The sequence below is a fragment of the Dipodomys merriami genome, unplaced genomic scaffold (assembly GCF_024711535.1).
Source record: "Dipodomys merriami isolate MVZ:Mamm:240054 unplaced genomic scaffold, mDipMer1.0.p SCAF_7, whole genome shotgun sequence".
Classification (NCBI taxonomy): domain Eukaryota; kingdom Metazoa; phylum Chordata; class Mammalia; order Rodentia; family Heteromyidae; genus Dipodomys; species Dipodomys merriami.
In genome coordinates this window covers 70,391,727-70,411,609 of record NW_027206290.1, presented here as the reverse complement: position 1 = coordinate 70,411,609, position 19,883 = coordinate 70,391,727, and the positions used below count along the sequence as shown (strand labels likewise).

The following is a 19,883-nucleotide window of genomic DNA, read 5'->3' as shown; positions in this document are numbered from 1 at the left end:
GAATCTATTGAAGAATAATTAGGCACAGCGGGCTTTGAGGAAGAGGACTTGCCTGACAGATGTGAGGCCCTGGGTTTGATCTCCAGCAATGCCAAAAAATTTAATGAGAATAGTGATATGTATCCAAAGGAGATAAATGTCAGGGGGCTGACAGTCACATGAGTGTGAGACATGACACACCCTGGTCATAAGTGTGTGAGCATGGGAGCCCATGGACTCCGTGGCTCACACAGAGATCTCTATCACTGGCCTCTGTGTATCTAAATCCTTCCAGGCCTCTGAAAGTGGGAGCTTTCTCTCTCTCTCTCTCTCTCTCTCTCTCTCTCTCTCTCTCTCTCTCTCTCTCTCTCTCTCTCTCTCTCTCTCTCTCTCTCTTTCTCTCTCTCTCTCTCTCTCACACACACACACACAAACACAAACACACACCACACACATATAGTGTACAGCTACACCCTGGCATAGAGAAAGTGTTCATAGCTCCCTCTGCCTCAGAAACCCACCCAAACTAACACTTATCAAGCTTCCTGTGTGCCAGGCACTGTCCTAAAGGACACACTGGACTGTGATCTCACTGATTAATCTTCACAATGGCCCTGGGAGATTGCTACTTCATCCCCAGGTTTATCAGCCAGGAAAGCGGGCTCTTACTGGTGAAGCGCTGCCCAGGCCACAGCAGAGTGGAGGCAGAGTCAAGACATGAACTCAGGCCACAAGCCAGTCTGCTTACTCTGAGCCTCAGCTTTCTGACTTGTATAACCTTGAACAAGGTCACTGGCTACCTGTGCTTCGATTTCCTCACCATCAGGTGGTTGTGTGTGTTAGATGACCAGTGCATGCTCTGAGCTGGGCAGCCATCAAGTACCAGCTACATCCACTGCCTCCCAGACCCCAAAGCCCACCAAAGGGCCAGAAAAGCCGCACATTGGTTTGCTACAATGAAAAGACAGAAACATGGCATGTTGGTAAGGGCCTTTCTTCTGTTTATTGTGAGGCCCCCAACCCAGGCCTGTCCTGCTCACAACCTGCCCAGGAAAGCAGCCACTGTGCAAGAAGACCTGCCCAGCAGCTCTGCTCAGGGGCTTCTCTGTGGTGTGCTGTGGACAGCTGGCCAGGGATCCTGCTGCGGTCAGTCCAGCTTCAAGTCCAGCACCAAGGCATTCTGATAGGAGAAAGGGACAGGAGGTGGGGATGAATGAGGAGCATTGGCAGGGGCCTCCAGGCCCAGAGATGAGATGGAATCAGGCCAGGGCTGGGAAATGGAATTCAGTGCAGTGTTTAAATAAATCCTGAAGCAGACTTGCCTTGGACCCAGGGGAAGCCCCTTCACCTCTCTGAGCCTCTGTTTCCTCAAAACTCCTCCTCCCAGAGCAGAGAGATTAGATGAGAAAAATATACACTTAATACTCCAGGCGCAAAGACTAGCAGGCAGTGAAAAGCTTATACTTATTGAGCACTTACTTTTGCCTCTAGGTGACTTATCTAAATAAATCCTATGGGGTGGATGCCTACATTTCCATCTCTGTTTCAAGCACAGGAAAATGGAAGCATAGAGAGGTTATGTCATTTTCCCAGGTGGCAGAACCTGAGTGTCAGAGTCCACTGGTCAAGGAGGCTCTGAGGGCCAGGCTCCAGCTCTCCAAATTGGTGGGAATTGATGGTTTCCTGTCCTCCAAGCCCACCCCTTCCTGTCTGAGAGAGGCGGACTCCTGCTCATCACCCATGGGCAAACATGTTGATTGACATGACCTTCCCAACCCCTCCCCTCACCTCTACTATGTTCATTTCAGCCAGGTTGTAATTGATAGCCAGAAGGTCTGGCAGTGGGAATCCCACTTGGAGTACATCTGAGAAATACAAAAGGAGTCATCTCAGCTGGACTTCTCTGCCACCATTAAGAGCTTCTCAGACAAAGGGTGAACAAATGCAGCAGTGGTACTCATTGGACACTGTGGAAAATAAACTATACAACTGTGAGCAGGGACAGGAAGGAAAAACTGGGAGAGAACAAGGGAAGGGGTGACATTGCCCAAAAAGAAATGTACTTTTTGCTTGCCTTGCATGCATGAGGCCCTGGGTTCTACTCCCTAGCACCACATAAGGAGAAAAGGCCACAAGTAGCGCTGTGGCTCAAGTAGTAGAGCGCTAACCTTGAGCTGAAGAGCTCAGGGTCAGTGCCCAGGCCCAGAGTTCAAGCCCCACAACTGACAAAAAAAAATGTACTCTCTACCTGACTTATGTAACTGTAACCCCTCTGTACATCACCTTTACACTAACAATTTAAAAAAATATTTTAAAGCTGCCCAGAGCAGAGTGGTGTGGGAAGTAGTGCAGTGCTTGATTTGTAATGCCTGCCAGCAGCACCAGCAGAGAAGCATGGGATCTGCCAGGTGTTTACTCCCTGCCCCACCCCCACCCCAGCCCCAGCAAAGTCTCATCATGATGTGAAGTCAAGAATCAGAGTACAAAGTATGGGATAGAGTTTCATCCTCAAGCCCTCAAAGGGACACAAAAACTACATTAGAGGGCTTAAGGTCTAGCTCAAATGGCTGAGCACCTGCCTAGCAAATATACCCTGAGTTCAAACCATAATACCATAAAAATAAAAATAAGACCAATTTTCAGCCTCCCCATTCTGGAGGGTCCCTTCTTGGCTCCTGTGGGCGTGCTCACCATTCACCCTGGGGAGATAGGCTTCTTGGAGGTAGTCAGTGGTGAAGCCAGTTAAGTCCTTGGCCTGGAAGAGGAAGAAGGGGAGAAGACATCCATAAGCTGGCATTCATTGTCCTGCCATGCAGCCCAACCAGCTCCACACATCTTTTGTTGGAGATGTCTTGTGGCTTTGTGGCTTGTCCAGCAGGCATCAAACCCAGGTTGTGTGGCTGCAGGCCTGTGCCCGTCATCTCTGTTTATCTCTGTGGGACTTGGGTCAGGCTGCAAGAATCTGGACACTCAGGAGACATAAAGGGATCCACTTCTACTCTGATAGAAAGCTCAGGGCTTTGCTCAGCCTGTCTGTGCCTACGAGCATGGGATGTGGTAGCCCCTGCTTATGGGCTTTCCGTGTGGGTTAAACAGTACAAAATAAAAAAAAGACAGATCGTGTGATGTGAGTGTGGCTGTGTTATTACCCACACCTGCTGTGTTCAGGTCTGTGTTGGGTCCTAGAAAAATCACAGCTTGGCCAACCAAGGCCAGCTTAGCCCTCCACTACCTATCCAGTTGTTTTAAAAATCAATCCAGGGAGATGGCCAGGTTCTGGCTACAAAAGGAAACAGGGACTCAGAGAGGTTAAGAGACCTTTCCCAAGGTCACAGAGCAAGTCAGAGACTCCCTCAAGCCTCTTGATGGGCTTGCTTTTGCACTCTAGTCCCCATCCCCAGAGCCTCTCCCCTGCAGGCCCATCAGGGAACAGGCCTAGTCTTGCCCTCCAACCGGGGAGGCATGGAATGCTTACATTAAAGTCACCAACTGATGAGGACCCCCGGGACAGTCCCAGTAATCTGTGGGAAAGGAAAAACCGGGCAGGGGATGAGGGAGGGGTTGATGGTCAGACTCATTGACCCCATGCTGAAAAAGAGGATCCTGAAGGCTCTCAACCCTGCCCCCATCCCCACCCCCAGGCTGAAGGTATTCCTGAGTTCCTATGTGCACGCTACCTGTGACAGGATACTGGTCACCTGTCATTAGTGCCCATTTCGTCTCCATCGTTCCTATCACTGAACTCTTCAGCACCTCCTCAGGCTGGCCCTGCACTGCCCTGGGGACCCCTGTCATGTCAAGCATGAAGGAGTTCATAGCTCTGTAACCACCAGCCTCAGGTCCTTGCAGGTCACAGGGTGGGAGCACCCCTTCTCCTACCTGTCCAGAGAGGTAGTCATCTGTAGTCGATTCTCATGCACTGAGTACTGGACATTCAGACTGAAGTGCTGGCATGCAGGGAAGAAGCAGGGAGAAGACAGTACACCCTCCCTGCCCTGGACATCATGACCACTACTGCCCATCCTGCCCCCCCTCCCCCAGGAACTTAGCCCTGCAGCCTTCCCCTACCCCTAGCCCAGGATCCTTGTCCCCTCTTGTCCTGGATTAAGACAAAACCTCCCAACCTATCTGGCGCCATGGTGGGTCCCGGCACACACTGGGCTATGGCTCTAGGTCTTTACTCATGCTCTACCCTCTGTTTGGGGTATCCCAAGCCAAGTCAGTCCCCCCTGACCTGCTCCTGCTTAAAACAGAACTCAGCTAGAACCTCATCTAGGAAGTCCTTTGTGACTTCTCCAACGTAGATTTGGGGCCAATCTGGGCTTGTGTAGTTCCATTTTTGGGGTCCCTTCACTGCCCTGTTGCTGCTAAGGAATGTTGGAGAGAGAGAAAAGGGAGGAGAGAGGGCCTGGTGTGCTGATCACGCCAGCCATTTACAGGTGCAATGGCAGAATCAAGGACCAGGCAGCAGGTAAGAGTGTATGGAGGTCAAGCACACTGTGGATATGAACCAAGGACCCTAGCATTCATTTCTTGTCTATCTAGTAAAGTGCATCCTCCTAGCCTGGAACATGCATGCTGAGAGCAGACTGCACTCACCGTCTCCAGGAGAAAGAGAGACACAGGGGCTTTGCCCTTGCGCTTAGCTGCAAACATCTCCAGAGTGCCATGGAGGTGCAGCAGACTCTTGCCGGGCTCCATGGTGACTTTGGGGGGATTCTTTATCCTGATCTGGGTCACCAAGCTCTTTGACTTGGGATAGGCCTCAGCCACCTGCAGAAACCAGGGCATTCCACTGAGGAGCAGTCCTGAAACCCATGGTTCCCATTACATTCGAGAGTCCTTCATACAATAGGCACTTTCTACCACAGACACAGGCAGTAAGATAGGCACAAGCCAGGGCTCCCCATCAGGAAACAAAAGGAGCAAATCATACCGCTGGCTATTTCTCTATTGGATGTAGGATGGATAGTGTGTGAAGGCTGGGCCTTCTTATGCTAGACCCAAAGAGTACTTTATGGAGACATGGGGATGTCTCCACAGTGGACTGGTGATGTGGGGTATTGAAAAGCTACCTCCCAGGTCCTTTCCCTTCATGTAGAGGGCAGGGCAGAGTGCTGCGGTCACAGTGGGAAGTGGGGGACACTCACTTGTGGAATGAAGCCAGCCAGGGTCTTTGTGGTTTGTGGGGGAAGCTCACCAATCTACAAAATCAAAGTCAAAATGAGGGTGACTGGAGCTCCCAGCCCATCCTAACAACCATCCTCTGGCTCAAGATCCCTGCACACACACACACACACACACACACACACACACACACACACACACACACACACACACACACACACACACACACCCCTCTCCACTTGACCAACTAGATAAGGAGCTTCTGGGTGACCCAGAACACGCCCTACACCTTCCAGTGCCCATGGCTCTCAGCACAAGGTCAAACAAAGAATATTGGAGGGAAGAGCCAGGGCAGAAATGTGAGAATAGATGGATGGTGAATGGAGGGAGGGTTTGTAGATAGGAGGATTTGTAGAGGGATAGGGAAGTGGATAAACAGATGAGTGAGTGAAGGGGTGGAAGGATGAATGAATAGGTAGAAGGATGAATGGATATGTGGGAGGATGAATGAATTGGTAGGAGGGGGAATGGGTGGATGTGAGGGTGAATTGGTGAGTGGGAGGGGGAATGGATGGGTGGGAGGATAAGTGGATGGGTGGGAGTATGGATGGATGAGTGGAAGGTGAATGAGTGGGAGGGTGGATAGATGGTTAGGGAGAAGATGAATGGATGGTTGGGAAGATGAATGGATGAGTGAGAGGATGGATGGGTGGGAGAATGAATGGGTGAGTGGGAGGAGGAATGGCTGAGCGGTGGGATGATTGGGTGAGTGGGTGAATAGATGGTTGAGTGTGAATGGATAGGTGAGGGTGGATGAACAGAGGATGAAAAGAAAGTGATGGCCAGGCACCGGGGGCTCACACCTGTAATCTTAGCTACTCAGGAGGCTGAGATCTGAGGATCACGATTCAAAGTCAGCCTGGGCAGGAAAGTCTGTGAAACTCTTATCTCCAATTAACCACCGGAAAACCAGAAGTGGTGCGGTGGCTCAAGTGGTAGAGCGCTAGCCTTGAGCTGAAGAGCTGAGGGACAACGCCCAGGCTCAGAGTTCAAGCCCCATGCCCGAGAAAGAAAAGACAGAAAGAAAAAGAAAGAAAGAAAAGAAAAACATGAAAAGAAAGTGATGGCTGGCCAAACCACTAAATAGGTGGCCACATGGACAGTTGGATGCATGGATGGGTTGACGGTGTTAACATGGACCCAGGGGTGAGTTGACCACAGAACCTACAGCCACCCTGGCATCTCCCAAGCCAGTGTTACCCACAGCCCCTGGGGGACACACTAGGCAGATGGGGTAGGGGCACTGGACAGTCACCTTCTTGCCCTTGATTTTCACATCCAAGGACTTCTGCAGAAGCGCCAGCTCCGCGGTGAGGAAGGCAGCTGACAGCAGCAGCTGTGACGAGTCTTTGACAGAGTCCCCGGGGAACCCGGGTGCCACCCCGTCGCCATCAACCTGGATGGCCTTGCCCTTCTGAGGCTGCACCACGGCCTGCAGGAGGGACATGGTGGTGAGGGGCTCTGTGGGGCTGGGCCTCCGCACTCCGGACTGATAAAGGCTCAAACCAAGCTACACATCAGCAAGTCAGGACAGCCATGGGACTTCCCAGCACACAGGAAGGTAGACTGCAGCCTTAGCAGGCAAGGGAGTCAACCACTAGTCCCCTGGCAATTCCTCCTAGGAGAGCTTTGCCCATCTTGCTGGTCTAACTCGGACTTCTGGAGCCCTCATTTCTCCAGAACACAATTTATGGTGTCCCGGGCCAGGGGTGGGGGTGGGGGGACTTCCCAAGAAGACGACTTTGCAGGACTCAACTCTCCATCCTTAGAAGAAGATGTATCTCCCTTGTCACCTCACCCAGTAAGAGCCCAGATCTGCCTCTAGCTTATGGGGTCCGCACCAAAGCCCACCTCCCCTGAGTCTCAGTCAGCAACAATATCTGCACAGGAGCCACTTATAGCAGGAAGCAGACAGCCCTGGAAGAAACCCCCATGTCGAGATGGTAACCCCCAAATCAGTGGAGACACAGGGGCCTACGCTGAGCACAGAGGGTTCCAGCCTTAGAGAATGTCTTCCCGCCCTCTTCAGCCCCCACCCAGCACTTCCACCTGAGCCTCACAACTTACGCTGAAGTCCACCTGGATGTGGCTGGCAGTGGTGGCCGGTGAGGACGCCAGGACGTATTGGACCGTGCCCATCTGGCCCACAGGCAGGACATCTGTGCAGAGGACCCTCCATTCAGGCGCAGACCCCAGAGTAGGTGCTAGCCCAAAAAGCCACCTGCTCCTCCCCATGTCCCTCTCTGGGACCCCAGGCAAACTACTCAGCTTCTCTGAGCCTCAGGAAGGACAGCTGCGGGGTGGAGGCAATGGCGCCTGGCGGGAAAGAAATCGCACCACTCTGCCAGCCTGGGTCTCACTGGGCAGTGGAGCGGATGGGCTGTTCCACAGACAGCAAACCAAGGCTCAGAGGATGGAGTGACTTTTCTCCTGCGCCACCCCCCTTCATTGCTGGGGACATGAGTCTGCTACTGAGATTTCCTTTCCCCCACACTGGGCCCAAAAATAAGAGAGGCAGCAGTTGTTAGGCATTTCCATTTCAGAGATCACTTGGCAGGACATAGAGCTTAGGGATACAGGCAGAGTGGCTGCTGGTGGAGCTCTGGCTGCAAAGATGAAGGAGAGGACCCCGTTGTCTCTCAGGGCCTCAGTTTGCCAGCTGGGCAGTAGGGGACACCATGATCTCAGCCATCCTCTAGTCCACCGGCTGGGCTGGAAGCAGCCCCTTGAATGGACTTAGGAAGGCAGGGGTATCTAGCTGTGCCAGTGACCTGGGGTAGGGTCAGGTGTGGCCAGGGATGCTCACTGTGCATGCTGGCCCACTTCTTGTTCACATACACCAGGACCGCGTCAATGGCTGGGCACATCTGCAAACAGAGAAGGCACCGGGCTGCCAGGGCTCTGCCTGAGGTCTACATTCATCACAGCTCAGGGGAACTCCCTGAGGAGTCCAGAGAGCATTGACGGGACAGGGACTAGAGGTGAAACAGAGGCTCCAAGTCCCATAGAAAGTCAACAGCATGGAAACCAAGACTAGTGTTCAGGTCTGACCACAGTTTGCAACGTGCTGGAATTCATCCCCCAGGGTCTGGTCAAGCTATACAAGGTTAGCAAGCTGGAACACATGGGACCCTGTTTCCTCTGCCTGTGTGCATGGCAGACATCATTAGATGATCACAGCACCTCCTTCCCCTAAGCTAGACAGCTCTCATCAATCAGTCCAGATCTGTGGCTAAGGGAAAGTGCCTTGGCCTCGCTGGCTGAAGCAATGCCAGCGAGGGGAGATAGGGGCTCACTCCAGGTCACTTACCAGGTCGGGGAGGACTTTGTGCAGGGTGCTGTCTATGAACTTGTTGATCACCTTGGGCATCATGCTAGATACATGCAGCAAGGAAGATGAACAAGTACATCAATGACAGGAAGGGAGGAAGAGGACATAGAGAAACATGATTTTGGAAGTTCGAAGACTCAGAAAGAGAGACAGTTCCTGCCTTCCTCCCCAGCCACCAAGCCCCTCACTTGCTAGGCAGGTTGGTCTTCACGCTGCCCAAAATGATCTTACAGTCCTCGCTTTTGAACATGGGGAGGCTTGTCTCCTCATCTTGCAGAAGCCGGTTGGTGGCTGTGATGTTCAGAACCACAGTGATCTCCATGTTGGCCCCTGTGAAGCTGGAGAATGGAGCAGGCAGGCACTGTGAGTTTCTCTGCCATTCAGGCCACCATCCCCATTACCCTCGGTGCCCAAAATCTCAGCATCTCTTAGATGGGGAGAAAGGGAGGGGCCATCTCAGCAAGACAGAAAAGAGGATGGGACCTCTCCAAGTCATATAGTCAGACTTGCACATCTCTTCTTGCTCTGGTGAACTCCTATATAACCTTCAAAACTGTCCAGCTATTATCACCTCCCCAAAGCTTTTCTTACCCTCTTCCCCTTTTCCCCTTTCTCCACCTCCATTTCTAGACCAATTGTTCTGCCTGAAGTTATCTTGCTCTGGATCCCATCAAAGTAAGAACCAAGTCTACAACATAGCACCCAGATAGTACCCAGCAGATGCACAGTAAATGTTTATCTAAAGGTGAGACAAGATGGCCTTTCTTCCCCTCCCCTGCCATGCTCACCTCTTGCCGGTGATGGTCATGCCTGTGGACACACACTGGAAAATGCCCACTCCAGGCACAAAGTTCAATGTGATGACGGGTACAAGGACGTCCTTGACCTTCACGCTGGAGGGAGAGGATGCACAACTCTAAGGTCTGATTAGGCAGCACCTGGGCCCTCGGCCCACTCTCTACCACTCTGCTGATGCCTGTGGGTAAACCTCTCCTGTGCCACAGGGATGGGGAGACTAGCCTGTCTGGTGGGGCCATCAACAGAAGGCTAGACAGGAATCCATCACAGGTAAGGTTATTCTCAGGGCTGGTTGCATGTTCTCTTTCCATCTGTGGACCTCACTTTCCCCATCAACAAAACAGGAAGGTTTGCATAGATCTGGGTTCATCAACGGTGGCATTCTTGATATTCCTGTGTGTTGTAGAATGTTTCCTAGCAGCTCTGATCTCGACCCATGAATGCCAGTAGCACTCTCACACAGAAAGCTTGACACCAGAAGATATCTCCAGATATTGACAGATGTCCTCCTGGAGGCACAATCGCCTTAGATTGAGAACCACCGGTAAAGATTCTGGATAGCAAAGTGTGGCATCCATACCTCCTCTTCCCATACAACCTGAGCTCTGAACAGACATTGCTAATCAATCACACACCTGTTCCTGCTGAGTCCAGGCAGTACCTGAGAGCTTTCCCCCAAACATCAGTCCAGGCAGTCCCTTTGAATCAATCGCCTACAATGCTTAACAACAGCATTCCTTCAGCCACTAGCAGATTATTGAAACCTTCTGGCTCTACCGGTTGAGGGCTTTTTCACTTAACTGGAATACATTCAGTAACATTCAGTGGTTGCATGCAGGGAGTTAGAGCTTGGCTTTTCTTCCTCAAAGGGACCCTAGGCAAGAATCCTCTGTAGGGGGATGACCATAGTCACATGGCAAGACAGCCCAAGGCAGGAAAGAGGTCTGAACCTGTACCAGTGGATTTTCTAGACCTTGGATGACACAATCAGGCCAGCTCTTTGCCTGGTCCAGCCATCCCCTTCCCCTGCTTACTTGCTGAGGCCTTTGATAGGTTTGGCCCCTGGTCGCTTTGCACCAGCCTCGGCTGCCATCTTCTCCAGGATGTGACTCTCCTCCATGGCACTCTGGACTTCTGCAGGGAACAGGGTCAGGAGGCATCAGCTGGGCTCCCCACTGCTCCGCTGCCCTGCACCTATCTCTTGTGCATCCCAGACCACTTCCTAGCACTGCAGTGCAGTAACAAATGAGGGAGGGGTGGGGGTGGGAGCCACAGCAGGAACCATAGCTGCAGGAACCCTAGAGGGGTTCAGGCCCAGAAAGGAAGAGCTGGGCAGGCAGACAGGAAAGACAGGTATCTTTCTGGTTCTAGGAGGAAGAAGAGGAGGAAGAGAAGGAGGGTCCACCAGGAAGCTGGGCAGAGGGCTGGCAAGGGCAAAGGAGAGGAGAGATTGGGAGAGTGAGAATTCTGAAAGTAAGACACACAAGAACCAGGGTTGAGGCCTTGAATGCCAGGCTCAGGCCGTGGCATCTGGGGCCCAAGCACTCCCAGACTGGGTGCCAAATGGGCTCATCTGAGACCTTGTTAAAAGGCAGGTTCTAGATAGCTAGAGATGCCAATTCCCCTGCTCCAGATATCCCAACCCCAGATGAGACCCTGCCAGAAACCTCTCCAAGATGGCCACAGATTTGTTTCCAGAAAGGAGGCAAATACTGAAATGAGTTGTCCTAGCTTTTTATGCCTGAGCTCAACTCTGTCCATCTCCCGGTGGCCATGGAACTGAGGTTGGAAAATTAATTTTACTGAGGATTCCTCACAGTGTAGGGCTGCTAACTTCTCATTGGATTCTACCAGGGAAGGCTGCTGCCTTATTTCATATCTTTGTTTGTTTTTGTGCCAGTCCTGGGGCTTGAACTCAGGGCTTGGGCACTATGCCTGAACTTTTTGGCTCAAGGCTAGCCACAGGTCCACTTCCTCTTTTTTTGTTGTTGTTGTTGGTTAATTGGAGTTAAGAGTCTCACAGACTTCCCTGCCAAGGCTGGTTTGGAACCACAACACTCAGTTCTCAACCTCCTGAATAGCTGTTTCATATTTCTTTATCTTTACAGATGGACAAATAGTAACACAGAAAGCTGCCTGAAGTCAAACAGAAAGTTGTTGGCAGAGCTGGGATTTGATCCCCAGTCCAACACCTCCATAGCTCATGTGTGATCATCAACCCCTGTCATCAGAGCCAAGGAGGGACTCTGAGAAAATGAAACTTTTATAGCTTTAACGTAAACTCTAACGTAAGGGCACTAGGGAACATCATTTCATTTGCCCTTGTCCTCAATTTCCCCCTCGGCAAAATGGGAGAATCATAGGAACACATTGCTTATAAAGTTGGTTTGCCGACCACAGGGTGCTAAGACCCAGCAAACAAAAGCAGTCACTCCCTGCCACCTGCCCTGCACCCACTCCTGCCCCCGACCCAAGCCCGCAATCTCACCGTGATTCAGGATGTCCATGCCCAACCGCAGCAGTGCCCCAGGCTCCGCCCGAATGCCAGTCAGCAGGCCACAGAGGGCCAGACACAGACACAAGATCTGCAGCATCTCCACCTACATCCGGGGACCCTGATTAGGTGTGGTCCACCAGGACTTGTGGTCCTGGAGATCACCTGTGCTCAGAGCAGATGGGACTCTTTTGGCTGCAGTTGGGGTCCAGGAGCCCCAGGACTCCAGACAGCATAAAAAAATGACAGCAGCTTTTTCACCTCAGCAGAGCATATCCCTCTCTGTGCCTCAGTGTCTCTATGGGCCAGATGCCTCTCTGACCAGCCTGTGACACAAACCAGTGGGATGTGTGCATGAGTTTGAGGCAGCTCACTGGGGAGTTCTAACCTGCCTGCTCCGGGGACACCCCTTTCCCTCCTGCAGGGCCCCCTTCCTCCTCACATCCCTTCCTCACCACTTCCAAAATCTCAATCCACTTCCAAAGGTCTCCTGAAACATGGCGTCACCACTATGGAAACTGAGGCACGTACAGGGTCTCTTAGCCAGTGCACAGTAGGCTGAATAAAAAAAAACCTCCCACTGGGAGTGTGGCTTAGTGGTAGAGTACTTGCTTTGTATGTATGAAACCCTGGGTTCAATGCCTCCATACCACATATACAGAAAACGCTGGAAGGGGTGCTGTAGCTCAAGTGGTAGCGCCTTGAGCCAAGTGGGGGTGGGGGGAGGACAACAAAAACACCTCCCACCCCAGACCCTTCAAAGATTTCCCTCTCAGAAAAATCCCTCAAGAAATCTCTGCCTTTACTTACCAAGACCTGAAATTCTCCCAACCAGGGGCCAAGTGTGGAGTTTGGGTTTGAGCTTTGGCTGAAAGGAATCAAAGAGGGCCCATGGCAGCGGGGCCAGCGTCAGCCTGGCCAGCGTCAGCCTGGAGAGGCTGGGCTCTAGCTGGACTTGAGCCGACTGCAGACTCAAGCACCAGAGCTCCTCTGAGTCTCAGGATGGGCCTTCCCATGCCCTACCTTTCCAGCCAAGCCTACCTCTTACCCATCCACCTTCCATCAACTTGCCTTGACTGGAAGCCTCCTGTGTGCCAGGCAGGGGGAGCTGCCTGATGTCCCTCCCACAGTCCTGCCTCTCCTGAATCTTAAAGTATGGACAGGGAGGATGGTGAGAAGGGCTGGAATGGGGTCAGGGTCAAGGTGGTCAGGAAGAAGGACTCTCAGAGGTGAAGGTGTGTGCGGGGAGACCCAAAGCGTAGGAGGGAACCCGAGTACAAAGAGCCACTAGCTGAAATCAGGACCTATTTCTCCTGCCCCAACCAATTTCTTAGTGTTCTCTGGGCTCCTGTGGATAGATGTGGGGAAGGGTTGCTTATAGTTGTGAACTCCAGGATGTCTTCAGAGCTCTGTTCAGGGCAACAGGCTGGAAGATGTCCTGCGAAGGTCTCCTCCCACCCTGGCCCATCTCACAGGGGCCTACAAAACCCAGCCCCAGCTCTCATTCCCAAGGCTAGAGCTAATGCCAAGATCCCGGCTGCTCCAGGCAGGAGGTCCAGCTGTATAGGACAGGGATTTTCACTGAGAATGACACATGACAGGTGGACATGGTTGTCTAGGTGTTTCTAGGGAGCAATGGTTCATTCCAGGGTTCTGTTTCTGATTGTGCTTTTACCTCATCTTCCTTCCCTCCACCCATCCATAACCTGCTCCCCCTTGAGGCCTCATTTCAGCCCTTACCTCCTTGACCTCAAGCTCCAGATGCCACCATGCTCAAAACCACCTGACCATCGATAGAGCCCACCCGCCCGTGGTGAGCATCCCCTGCCATTCCACCTGTGGCCTTTGCTCCTGTTTTTCTCCCTACTGGGAGCCCCGACCTGTACCTAGATACCCCAGCACAGCCTGAGGTTCCACATCTTGCCTCCCCTCAGCCCCAAATGGAGCCCAAGGAAGGCGATGCCCTGCTGTCACCTTGATCTTTTCACATCTCACAGGGCCATGCCTACAAGCCATTTGTTCACACCACCAATTAGATGCGACCTCATCCCCTGTCTGGGCCTCGGTTTTCTTATCTGTTCAATGGCAGGTCTGGACGCAGCACCCTGCAGAGCGTCCCAAGTGAGAGAATCTCTCTTACCTTGCGAAACTCAAGGAAGTCCTGCAGATGGCTGACCTTGTCTCCTGACCCTGAGACGAGGAAGCCCTTATATTCAGGAGGCTGATTAGCCGCTTGGATAATTAAGGGTTTAATAAGGGCTAGATAATTATCTAGAGGCCCCGGTGCTCACGTGGGGTTCGGTCTGTTCCAATGTAAATAGCACAGACGGCGAGGGTAGCTGTACAAGAGGAGGCACTGGGGACATCAGAGCCCTCCACGGCCCCTCTCTCGGACTGGGCGCCTCCGCCAGGGCTGAGCAAACAGAAGGCACACATGGATTCCTTCCGCTGATATTGATTAAGCAGCTACTGAGTGCCGGGCCAGGGGAGACACTGGGATGAGCTGTTGGAGTTCCCGCCCTGAGAGGGGAAGCGGGCACTATGCAGGTTGCCCATCGCAGGATCTGAGGGAGGCAGGCAGGGGAGGAAGGTGGGAGCCACCAAACCAGGGACAGAGGTGGATGTAGGATCATCCTCGGAGCTGAGGGGCCCTCTTGCCGAGGATGTGTTTTGATGCCCTGGGGGCTAGCAGAGTCACCTCTGCCAGGCAGGACTGGGAGCGCAGTGAGCCCACAGGTACTGGGACAGGAAAGTTCTGGCTGGCTCTCTGACCTGTGTCCCTGAGACCCCCTTCCAGAGAGCAAGGACCACACAGAGGAGAGGCAGGACATGGACATCGCTGGGACCCAGGGGCTCTGTGTTCATGGAGGCAGAGTGGACTGTACAGGGTCAAGGATCAGCCAGTCAGAGGTGGGGCTCAAGCCAGACCTGGGGTGCCCAGCCTTGGCTTGGCTCCCCAGAAGCTCCACAAGGAGGTCAGGCTTGTTATATCTCGGGTGAGGACATCTGTGCTTGATGAACCCCAAGGGGCTGGGGCAGGGGGCTGAGTTTCCCTACCCATGCATGCCCCAACCCCGGTGGGGGGGAGGGGGTAGCCTGCAGATCTGGAAGATGGAAGAAGCCACAGTGCCATGCGTACCCGCAGCCATTGAGGAGAGTGAGGACCAGGCCTGAGGTCGCTCAGCGTGGCTGGGTCTGCAGCCCAGATGCTGCTGAGCTGGGGGAGTGGCAGCAGAGAGCATCATTTCATCCCTGCTGACCTGCCCACCAACAGGGCAGACGGCCCCAGCCTCCTGTGCCTGCAGATCCCGGGCTGTGCCCTTCCCCCATCCCATTCCTGCAGCCGTCTTTCCTTGGGCCATGGTGGGGACAAGGTAAGGAGGGGGGGGCAGGAAGGACACAGGTGGGACCCGATAGCAGAAGCCCCCTGGAGTGGTTCTGGCACTTAAGGCCAGTCCCAGCCACTACCCTCACCAGCCATATGGTCCCATCACCCCCTTCCACCTCCCCCAGCAGCTGTCATCCTTTAATAGGAGAAGAACATTACACAGCACCGAGTAGTAACAGGAGCCATCTCGTGTGCACTTTCCTTGGGCCTGCTGTTGTGTATGTTGTTTGCTAAGAAGCACAAGCCCATTTACTCCTCAGAACTACCCAATAAGGATGAACCTGAGGCTCAGGGAAGTCAAGCCATCTGCCCCAAATCACACAGCAAGTGAGTGGACATAGCCAAGGAATCCAAGGGTCTCCAAAATACAGCCAAGACCTTCAAGACTAACTCAAGACTACTTTTGTGACTTTCCTCCCACTGACTTCCACTTCTTAGACACTGGAGATGAGGATAGACCTGAGGCAGGATCGTCTTTCTGCCTTCAAGTCTTCTGGGGCCCTGCAACAGTGACCCCCCAAAACCCTAGGGATCAGGCTAGTCCTCTTCAGTGAAGGCACTGGCTTCCTTCTAGGCAGGTAGCTTCTTATTATAGAACCAGATGCATCACAGATACAAAAAAAAAACACAAACAAAACCCTGGCCAGTTGGAAAAAGTTATTGAATAAATGGGTAGATGTATAGATGAATGGATGGATGGATGGATGGATGGATGGATGGATGGATGGATGGATAGATGGATGGATGGGTGGGTGGATGGGTGGATGGGTGGATGGCAGGCAATATGGATGAGTCTCCATTAGGAGACTGGGAAGATGCATGAATGGATGGGTGGGTGGATGGTGGATAAATGGATGGACAGATGAACAGGTGTATGAATACATTTGTGTATGTATATAGAGATGGGTGGATGTCAGTATGGCTGGGCCAATGGAGGTTGGAGAGATGGAAGGATAGATAGGTGGATGGGAGTACAGATGGACGAATAGACAGGTAGATGGATTGGTGGGTGGATGGATGAATAGGTAGATGGATGAATAGATGGATAGACAGACAAATGCATCCTACATATTGAACTCGTAGTCTCCATGTTATTAACATCTTTTTATCGGTCGTGGGGCTTGAACTTAGGGCCTGGGCTCAAGGCCAGCACTCTACCATTTTGAGCCACAATGCCACTTCTGGTTTTCTGGCTTTGAACTGTGACCCTCATATCTCAACCTCTTGAGTAACTAGAACTACAGATGTGAACCACCAGCTCCTGGCACAAGGCTGGATTTTATAGGCCACTCCTTTCACTCTTGGGACTACCCCCACCTCCTGCCCCCACTCTGCCCTGAATACCATTCCTCTGTATGTGACACTTGAGGCTTTAGGGATGGACCTGGACCCCCCAGCTAGTGCCACACTGTGCCAAAGGCTTTGCTTACTGCAGCTGCAAATGCAGGCACCTTCCACTCCTTGAAGGAAACAAACAGAACACTACCCCATGCATTTAGGCAGGAAGGGATCCTCCAGTAGCTAAGTGAGAGCTTAGTGAGAGACACCCTGTTGGGAGCCGACAGTAAAGTTCTAAGGTCATCTTGACCCCTGTGCTCACTTGAAGGCACGTACAAGGAACTGGCTTTCATGAAAACACCAGGTGCCCGGGATTGCTTTGCTATGTCTGCAGAGTTTGTTTTACTTTCTACCAGTTGACCTTGTCTTGTTTTTACTGCACTTTGTTTTTATTAAAATTTTCCTTGTTTGGGGCTGGGAAGGTGGCTCAGTGGTAGAGCACTTGCCTTGCATGCAAGAGGCCCTGGGTTCGATTCCTCAGCACCACATAAGCAAAAAGAAAAAAGCCGGAAGTGGCACTGTGGTTCAAGTGGTAGAGCGCTAGCCTTGAGCTGAAGAGCTGAGGGACAGCGCCCAGGCCCAGAGTTCAGGCCCCACTACCGGACCCCCCAAAAATTTTTTTCCTTGTTTTTCTGCACTATGGTAACCTTATATTACCTCTTGACTTCTAATAGTATATAATAGGGAAAGTTAAAAATAAAAGGGGCTGCAGTTTTGAACTGTAGACCTCCCGACCCCATCCTTTGCCTTATGTTTTTATTTTTCCACATCCTCGCCCCCTAATTCAGGATTCCCTTTCGTTGCCAGCAGGCTCCAGCAAGTGGCGCCCGAACAGGGACCTGAAAACCTGGGATCAAGGCAGAGGACCCCGCTAAGGTAAGAGGATGTCCAGAAATAGAGAGCGGGAGAGAGTATAGTCAGGAGTAAGATATTATGGGGCAAGGTAACAGCCACTCAAGGAGTGAAAGTTAGACACAGTCAGTTAGAATGTTTCTTTCACTTTGTTGAGGAAGTATACCCCTGGTTCCCGGAGAAAGGAACCATTAGTTTAGAAACTTAGCAAAAAAAAAAAAAAAAAAAAAAAGGAAAAAAGGATTCAGGAACACTATGATGCAAATGGCCTATAAGTTAAAATATTGCTGCTGTTATCTGTTATTGTCTGTTATCTGTGTAGCCTGCAGGTTCTGTATTGGGGTTGGCAATAGGTCTTGGTGGACACGCTATAAGACAGCCAACGGGGCCGATGGGAGACATCCCCCGGATCCCCATCAGGGTAAACTATCCACTAGTGCGGACATTTGGGCCCGTCTGTAGTCTGGTACTTTCTGCCTGACATTTACGCTCATGCTGTAAATGTGTTTTGTCTCAATGCTTGTGTGTATGTATTCTGGAATTCTTGGAATGTTTCTCCTCTCAGATTCATCCTGATGCGAGAGCCCGGAGGAGACTGGCTATCACCCCCACAATATCTGGTTCTCTCTAGCTCCTTCTTTTTTACTTACACTTTAAACTGACCCCCCTTTCTACCCTTCACTGCCACCTCCTCCACCCTCTCTGGATCCAGAAGTAGGGGAGTGGTAGGGGGGTGAGAAACCTGGAGGATCTAACACTAACTTAAAAGGGCCGGCAGGGAGAACTCGCAGCCGGATAAAACTGCCACTGACCACCTGCAAGTGACACCAGCAAGATCTTAGCCTCGGGCCTTGGCCCAGGGGGTCTGAGTATGGGGGAGAACCTGTCAGTCTGAGGGGACTTCTTTCCCTTGCCCCAAGATGACTGGGAATTCTCCTCCACTTTGGAAGGCCCCTGGGTCAACGTTTGCAGGAATTTAAAAGAAAAATCCTCCAGAGGTGAGTAAAGGGGGTTCGAGTCCCCGGGTAAGTGGATTTGAGTGGTGGTGAGATGTCGCCCCATTCACGGAGACCTGATTTTGTCTTTGTGGCCACTTGTCTGTCTTGTTTACTTCTGTGTGTTTTCTGTTATGTTTTCTGAGGTAGGGATAAACTGGGGGCCCATTAGCCCCCAATTCAGCCTTTGGTTGTTGTCTTGTCTAGTTCTGTTTTAAAATTGGTATCAGTTTTAAATGTACGTACAACTGATTTTGATTTTTGCGCGCTTTAAGATCTGTGTGTGTTTTGTATGTGTTTGTGAATATGTTTAAGATGAGAATTATCAGCATGCTGTAACAATTGGGTGAGTTTAAGTTTAAAATTCAAAAGGTTACCATGCTGCTGATCACATATATGGTATATAATATATGAGCACCGTTATATATTACAGACTGTGATAGACAATTTGCTCCAGGAAAGTTAGAATGAACTTGTGACTTTAAATGAGCATCATTATTCCACAATACTGTGAATTTCCGGAAATTAAGTAATCACTTAATCACGATAAAAAAAAAAAGAACCTTGGGGAAGGGAGGGAGGGAGGGGATGGTAGGGGGAAAACAATGGAGGGGGTAACAATGTTCAAGAGGAAGTGGAAGTGTACTCATTACCTCACTCATGTAACTGTAACCCTTTGTATAGTATCTTTACAATAAAAAAAATTAAAAAAAAAAAAAGAAAAAAGAAAGAAAAAAAAATTCAAAAGGTTAGAGGTTTGGACATTATCATTGTTTTTAATTGGAGTAAAGTGGCCTTTTATAAGACTCATTGATCTGCAAACTGTTTCAAAGCCAGCCCCAGGCAGAAAAAGATCCCTGTGAGATTATCACCACTACTCAGCAGAGTTGCTTTGGGACTCAAAGTGACAGAGTACTGTCCTTGAGCTGTAAAGCTGAGGACAGCACTCAGGCCCCGAATTCAAGTCCAGCGACCAGCTAAGGGAAATGCCAATGAGGGCATTTATCCCAGTGTAGAGAAGACAATCCTGGGACAAGGGCAATGGAGGAGCATCCAGAGGCAGTAAGCCACTGCTTGGATGGCAAAAATGTCAGATTCTAGAGTCATTTGTGTGTGGCCCTTCAAAATTTGGTCAGAGCCAGGAGGTCATGGGAAGATAGTTTGTAAACATGCCTAATGTCCATGACTATCTACCTTGTAGGGACAGAAACTTGTTAGTAATCTGTGATAGTACTAAAAAGCTAAAGTTATAAAATGTGGGGGATGGTTTAAAACCCAACCCCTGTATGTGCCAAAAGCCCTAATTGACAGTAACTTTTGAGCTAACACCAGCTACATGAAATTTATCTGTTCAAGAAAAAAGTTTGTAAACCTGAGAGTGTGTTTCTATTAACATCTAAAGGCCAGCACAGGTGACTTAGGCATTGTTAGGGTCACTACAGGTCATATTCCTAAAGATACTTTTACAAACCAGAGTGCTAAACAAGCTACACTGCTGTAGCCGGAAAGAAGTCTGTGCAT

The 19,883-nt window shown here is 51.1% G+C and overlaps 1 protein-coding gene across 1 annotated transcript; it reads right to left on the bottom strand.

Moving 5' to 3' along the window:
* Nucleotides 1-1,073: 1,073 nt before the first annotated feature.
* On the bottom strand, nt 1,074-11,889 carry Bpifb6 (BPI fold containing family B member 6). Its single transcript, XM_070007782.1, has 15 exons — nt 11,784-11,889; nt 10,330-10,426; nt 9,286-9,390; nt 8,686-8,835; nt 8,477-8,540; nt 7,973-8,033; nt 7,234-7,325; nt 6,422-6,598; nt 5,130-5,183; nt 4,579-4,752; nt 3,859-3,926; nt 3,455-3,500; nt 2,671-2,734; nt 1,768-1,844; nt 1,074-1,159 (listed from the first exon to the last, which is right to left on the bottom strand). Exons 1-15 carry the CDS (start codon nt 11,887-11,889, stop codon nt 1,127-1,129), a joined length of 1,368 nt encoding a protein of 455 aa, XP_069863883.1. The 3' UTR covers nt 1,074-1,126.
* Between the last annotated feature and the right edge of the window lie 7,994 nt (nt 11,890-19,883).

Excerpts from the sequence above, each read along its gene's own strand:
- Bpifb6 (XM_070007782.1), bottom strand. The coding sequence starts at position 11,889 with ATGCTGCAGATCTTGTGTCTGTGTCTGGCCCTCTGTGGCCTGCTGACT. Across the intron at positions 10,427-11,783 it reads CATGGACATCCTGAATCACG|TCCAGAGTGCCATGGAGGAG; the intron begins GTGAGATTGCGG and ends TCCCTGCAGAAG. Across the intron at positions 8,034-8,476 it reads ACAAAGTCCTCCCCGACCTG|ATGTGCCCAGCCATTGACGC; the intron begins GTAAGTGACCTG and ends CTCTGTTTGCAG.